The 6,367-nt window shown below is 52.2% G+C and overlaps 1 protein-coding gene across 4 annotated transcripts in view; it reads right to left on the bottom strand.

Moving 5' to 3' along the window:
- Positions 1-1,305: 1,305 nt before the first annotated feature.
- MTMR14 (myotubularin related protein 14) overlaps positions 1,306-6,367 on the bottom strand; it is a 52,975-nt gene continuing 47,913 nt past the window's right edge. For 2 of the 4 annotated variants that reach the window (XM_003814233.5, XM_055110929.1), the window contains 2 exons: positions 5,862-6,017; positions 1,306-1,907 (listed from right to left, as the gene is read on the bottom strand). In XM_003814233.5, the coding sequence (XP_003814281.1) occupies positions 1,724-1,907; positions 5,862-6,017 (340 nt within the window). In that variant the 3' untranslated portion in view covers positions 1,306-1,723. The remainder of the gene's footprint in view (positions 1,908-5,861; positions 6,018-6,367) is intronic. The other 2 variants (XM_003814234.5, XM_003814235.5) reach the window with 1 other exon arrangement.

Raw genomic sequence — 6,367 nt, 5'->3', positions numbered from 1 at the left:
TCTGCCCTGCGCAAGTTTCTGGGGTGGAAACCCAAGCCCCCTAGAGTTGTCCATGATGCTGAAACATTTGGGGCACCTGGTGGGCACTGGAATTGTTGCCTCTTACTGAGCCACTCCCTTTGTGTTTCTGTCTTTTCCCACTCCCAGCCTGCCTAGGTCTCTGAATAGGAAAAGTACATCTCTTATTAGCTGTGTGACCTTGGACAAGTTACTCAACATCTCTGTGGCTCAACCGTGAAAGGCCGTTAGAAAGGCCCTTAACAGCAGCTACTTTAGGTGCTGTAAAATTTTACTGAGATAACCCAAGGAAAACACTTAGCACACAGCAAGTGCTCAATAAACATTCACTGGTATTTATGATTTGTCCTCTGGGTATTCACACTGATGACAGTAAATGGTGGCTGTTGAGCACCGTGCAAAGCTGTCTGCCCATGCCTTTTAACCCTCACGACTTTCATGGCATTACAGATGTGGACACACTCTCATGACGCAATCTACTGTAGGTTACACTGTAGAAGAGGGTGGTGGTCAGCCAGGCTCTCACCCACCACACATGCACACCAATTGCTATCTCTAAAGCTTCAGAAGCCAGTCCTTCCTCCATAGGCAGGGCTCAAGGTAGGGGATGCAGGTCACCCGTACCAGGACCCTGCTGCCTACAGAACTTGTTAAAGATGAAGATCCTGGTCAGGTACGGTGGCTCATGCCTGTAATCCCAGCACTTTAGGAGGCCGAGGCAGGCAGATCACTTGAGCTGAGGAGTTTGAGACTGGCCTGGCCAACATGGTGAAACCCCATCTCTACTAAAAATACAAAAATTAGCTGGGGATGGTGGCACGTTCACGTAGCTACTCAGGAGACTGAGGCAGGAGGATCGCTTGAACCCAGGAGGCAGGGGTTGCAGTGAGCCAAGATTGTGCCATTGCACTCCAGCTTGGGTGACAGTGAGACTCCATCTCAAAAAATCTGAAAAAAATGAAGATCCTCCAGCTCCTAATTCCCAGGCAACTTCCTTAGCAACCCTAAGGCTAAAGCTCAGGCAGCCCTGGGAATGTGCACAGCTAATCAGGCTCTCTAGGTGACTAGGACCTGCTTAGGCCCGAGAACCACTACTCTCAACAGTCTTGAGTGTTGTCCCCACTGCAGGGACTACCATGGCTCATGAGTGGAGAGGTATACCTGTCGCCAGTTCTCTTCCTGTTTCACCTGCCCTCCACTTAAACACCCCTTGTCCAGCACAAGGAAGGACAATGAGAACCTTCCTAGTAGCTCCACAAAGACAATAACCAAATGATGACACAAGAGTGGCTATTCAAAAAGACTTTGATTTTATTTTGTGATCTGTGTCAAACTGCCTCATTCTCAGTGCAGGTGATCCCTCCTCCCCAGAAACAAGAATTGACAGGTAGGGTCTTTGTGAAGTCATGGCTTCCACAAGGCCCCAGGGAAACCCCACACAGTTCTGAGAGTTGATGGGAATCCCAGCAAAGATGGGGTGGGTGGGAGACAGTGACAAGAAGGGGTGGTGGTCACCAGTCAAGAGGCTGGGGGTTGGAAAACCCTGTCTTTGGCCTTGCTCAGCTTTGGGGCTGCCATGTACATGATGGAGATGGGGGACTGAAATTTCCCCTGACCTGGAAGTACCCCTTCGGCCAGGCATGGCTTTGATTCTGCTAAGGGCTCAGCTGAGAGAGGAGCAGGAAAATGTCATGGGCTGGCTTCTTCACAAGGCATTGCTGCTGATGCCCCGGAGTCCAACACCACGGGCAAATTGCTCCAGCAGGCCCCCGATGGCACCGGAAGGACTGGGGGCTACTGCCCGAAGCCCCACTGTGCTGCTGTACGCAGCCAAGAAGGCTGAGCGCACCTCCTGCAGCCGAGTCTCTCGATCACTCAGGGCTGCAAGCCTATGGGGAGGGAAAAAGGAAGAACAAAGACATTACCCTGGGACAGGACCCAGTATCCTCATCCTCCCTCCATACCACCTGTCCTTGTGCTTCTTCTGACTGTACAAGGCCAGTGTCTGTCCTACGGCCATGCTATCCTTGTGGTTCAGGCCCCAAATATCTGGCCCTGTTTTCCGTTAAACCATTCCTCTAAGCCCTCAGGCTACTGTTCCCACCTAGAGCAGGAGCTTTTACTGGGACACTAACCTTTTTTCTTTTTTTTCTTGAGACAAGGTCTCACTCTATTGCCCAGGCTGGAATGCAGTGACACAATCAGCGCTCACTGTAGCCTCAACCTCCCAGGCACAAGCCATCCTCCCACCTCAGCCCCTCAAGTAGCTGGGACTACAGGCACATGCCACCATGATGGGGTTTTACCATGTTGCCCAGGCTGGTCTCAAACTCCTGGACTCAACTGATCCGCCTGCCTTGGCCTCCCACAGTACTGGGATTACAGGCGTGAGCAACTGTGCCTGGCCTGACCTGACCTGTTGTGAAAATAACTATCTTTGCGATCACTGGGAAGGAGGGTAGCTAAGCAGGAGGGAATTTGCCCCAACAGCTCTCTGCTTCCACTCCTCAGGAAGAGCAAGCTGAGGCATGAAGTCTTATACCTAACAGTACGGAGGCCCCTGAAATCTGGCAGCACGCTGCAGCTGTTGAAAGTCCTCAGCCTTGGCCGGGCGTGGTGGCTCACGCCTGTAATCCCAGCACTTTGGGAGGCCGAGGCAGGTCAGGAGTTCGAGACTAGCTTGGCCAACATGGCAAAACCCTGTCTCTACTGAAAATATAAAAATTCACTGGACATGGTGGCATATGCCTGTAATCCCAGCTACTTGGGAGGCTGAAGGCAGGAGAATCGCTTGATCCCGGGAGGCAGAGGTCACAGTGAGCCAGATTGCACCACTGCACTCCAGCCTGGGCAACAGAGTGAGACTGTGTCTAAAAAAAAAAAAAAAGAAAAAAAAGGCCCCAGCCTTGAGGCCTAGACATGACGCATCTTAGGAGGAAGCTATTGCCCTGGAAGAACCCACTGTCTGCTGGGTTGAGGCCAGGGTTCCCCACTGGAAACCTCTAGGGCTTTAGCTACATCTTCAGTCACTGTGGTTCCCAGGTAAACAGCTGAAAGGGTGCTGGCTTTTCCAGAAAGATCTGTGTTCTGATTCTATTCCCCATTCCTCTCTTGGCCTCTGTAGGCTCTGATCACAGATGAAAGCCCCTCTTCTTTCCTTACCCTGAAATTACAAGTCAAGAAGGGAAACAAGTGCGCACAACTCAGGCTTATCAAAGCATGACTCCACATGAGGCTGTGTGACATCCCCAAGGGCCTTTAATAGAAGAGGCCCATGGACTCTGGACTCAAAGTTCAGGTACTCACATGGTGTTCCCCCGATGGGTCCCTGGAGGGCCCTCTCTAGGGGTCACAGACTTACATGAGAAGAGCCCTCACATTCCCATACACCTAAATACTAAGACCAGCCATGCCTACTAATCTTGCTCCAAATCTGCCCTCAAGAAACCAATCCCTGGACAGTCCCTCCCTGGAAATCTGTCAGAGGCAGCTGAAGTGAACCCAATCCCAACGGCTCAATGACTTGTACCCAGGGCTTGTGGGAGCAGAGGGATGTCTGAGGATAAATGACAGTCCTGAGGTAAGTATGGGGGGAGATAGACAGGACTCTAGGGAAAGCAGAGCGGTGGGAGTGAAATGTGAGAGATGGAAGCAGTAGGCTCTGGGGCAAAGAAAAGTCAAATCACTCCTGCAGCAGCACTAAGAACATGGAGCTGAGACTGGATTCATGTACTACCATCAACAATCCTGAAGTCTCTCCTGGCAACTGGGGGAGAAGCATGGCCTGAGATCTTTTTACTTTCTAATTTCACACAGGCCAAAGGCCATGCATGCTTGCCTTAGCTTCTCCTTATAGCATACGAGGGAGAAACAGACCAAGAGTTTACACTCACAGGGAACATCCAAAGATCCATACATGAGCATTCTCACTGCCCTGCCCCACCCCCCTGCCATGGCTGCCCATTTCTGAGAGGTGAAAGGGACAGAGACCACCACCTACTGAGAGATGAGAAAAGAGGAGAGGTTATGTGACCCATTTAAGGACACACACCAGGCAAGGGAGGTACTACAGTGCCATTCCTTCTTGAGAGATGAGCTAACAGGCTCAGAAAAGGCAAGGCTGACACTTGAAGATACAGCTGGTGAATAGAGCAGCTAGGATTTGGCCTTAAGTTTTTCTGATAACAAAGCCCAAGTGCTGAACCCACATGCTGCACGGCTTCACAGGAATCAACTCTGACCACATCCCACAGTCTTGCAGGCCTTGAGATCATACGGAATCCAGCCCTCCTCTGAGAACCTCCCAGAACTAAAGGCTTGGCTAGCAGCTTAGAGTGCTGCCTGGGGCCTAAATTGTAGGTTCTAGGGTGGGTGATCTGGGGCTGGAGTTGCCTGTTTCAGTGGCTAACCCCAGGTAAGTGAGGGGTGCTATCAAGCAGGGATATCTGTGCTTCCTTCAGAGATGGCTCTTGGGCAAATGGGGCTGGAGTAGGAAGTCTTTACAGAAAGGTGCAATTTTTTTTTTTTTTTTTTTTTTTTTGAGAGAGAGTTTCGCTCGTTGCCCAGGCTGGAGTGCAATGGCATGATCTCGGCTCACGGCAACCTCCGCTTCCCAGGTTCAAACGATTCTCCTGCCTCAGCCTCCCGAGTAGCTGGGATTACTAATAGGCATTCACCACCTCGCCCAGCTAATTTTGTATTTTTAGTAGAGCCGGGGTTTCTCCATGTTGGTCAGGTTGGTCTCGAACTCCCAACCTTATGCGATCCGCCCGCCTTGGCCTCCCTAAGTGCTGGGATTACAGGCGTGAGCCACCATGCCCGTCCTGCAATTTTTTTTTTTTAAGCCTTCAAACATCTAAGATCTTGTTTCTAGCCTAGGGGCTGGCTGCAGAGGAGGCTGTGCCAGGCACAGTGACCTCAGAAGCTCTTTGATGACTTCACAGCTGCAGAGCCAGGACCTGTGCCATCCTGGAATTTCAAGGTCTGACTGGCTCCTGACTGCCCTCAGCTAGGATCCAGGGCCCCCTTTCCCTTCCCAACTCCCCAAGGCACCCTGCCTCCCACCTGCCAACAGGGGTGGGGGGATGAGCTGGATTGCGGTGCTGGTGGTAAGGCCCCAGCATGTGCCATTCATCCAGCCCATGGTATGGAAGCCTTGCTGAGAGGCCCTCAGGCACCACAGCTGAGGAGCAGGGCTTGCTCCCCCGGCCACCAGAGGCTTTCTCCTGCCTGACATCCATGAAGCGGCAGAACAGGCCAGGGGCAGGTGGTTTCCCCAGAGGCAGCTGCTCCAGTCAGGTGGACACACTGTTAAGGGCTGGAAACTCAGGGTTTTGTAGGTGTGGGATCTAGAATCCCCATCCAATTCTTATTCCTGCCCAGAGGCAAAAACAGAAGACAAGGCGGGTAGAGACAGCAAGTAACCCTAGGTTCTGCTCAGGAGCAAAGCTTCGGGCTAACCCAGCACCACTCTGGCTCTGGCCTCCACCATACACCTACCTTCACTATCCCACTGTTCTGCCTTCAAACGATTCTCATGTCAGGCAAAGGCTTATACAGAAATAGAATCTTCTATAGTTACAGTCCAGCAGCTTTCCCTTTGGGTGCACCTGAGACACCAGTGGATGGGTTTTAGAGGCTGCACAGTGAACACACAAACCAGTGCACTTCCTGACCAGCCACAGGCCTCCTTCATACCTCGGGTCCAGCAGCTGAGAGAGGGGAGGGCAGGAGGCCAGGCCAGCTCCTGAGCACCAGCCTCATTCCTACCCAGCACTCCTGACTGCTCACCAGCTTTTTGCATGGGCAGGGGAGCATCCTGCCTTCTCAAGCAAGACACTTACAGACAACTGTTAGGGAACTCATCCGGGAAGCTGAAAGGGAGAGAGGAGTCTGTGTGCAGGACAGCCCGCTCCTGAATACTGCCACAGCCCGTTACCATCTGCCAGCTGCCATAGTCTGTGGAGAGGGAGGATCCGGGCAGGGGATGGTCCACTGATCTGGGGCAGAGAGGAGAGAGAGGGGAGAGGATGCAGTCAGTCATATGCCTGACACAGGATCTGGAGGGGGCTGGGGGACTAGCGCAGCCCTGGCTGCTAGGTTCTCTTGTCAATCACTGTCTCCAAAAGTCTAAAAAAAAAAGCTGGACAAGTAGTGACCGAGAAAAAAGAATAGATCACCAGGTAAGCTCAGCTGTGAGGACAGTATTTTGTGCAGACTTACTGTGGAAGCAAAAAATGAGAACAAAGCATGGCAGTAAGAGTGAATCGGAGCCACAGCCTGGGGCCAGGGCATGCCTGCGCTGGGAGTGAACACGGCAAGGACAATCTCAACAGCACCAAAGGAAGGC

This window comes from Pan paniscus, chromosome 2 (genome assembly GCF_029289425.2).
Source record: "Pan paniscus chromosome 2, NHGRI_mPanPan1-v2.0_pri, whole genome shotgun sequence".
Classification (NCBI taxonomy): Eukaryota; Metazoa; Chordata; class Mammalia; order Primates; family Hominidae; genus Pan; species Pan paniscus.
Note: the sequence above shows the minus strand (reverse complement) of the source record. Positions and strands in the feature narration are given on the sequence as shown.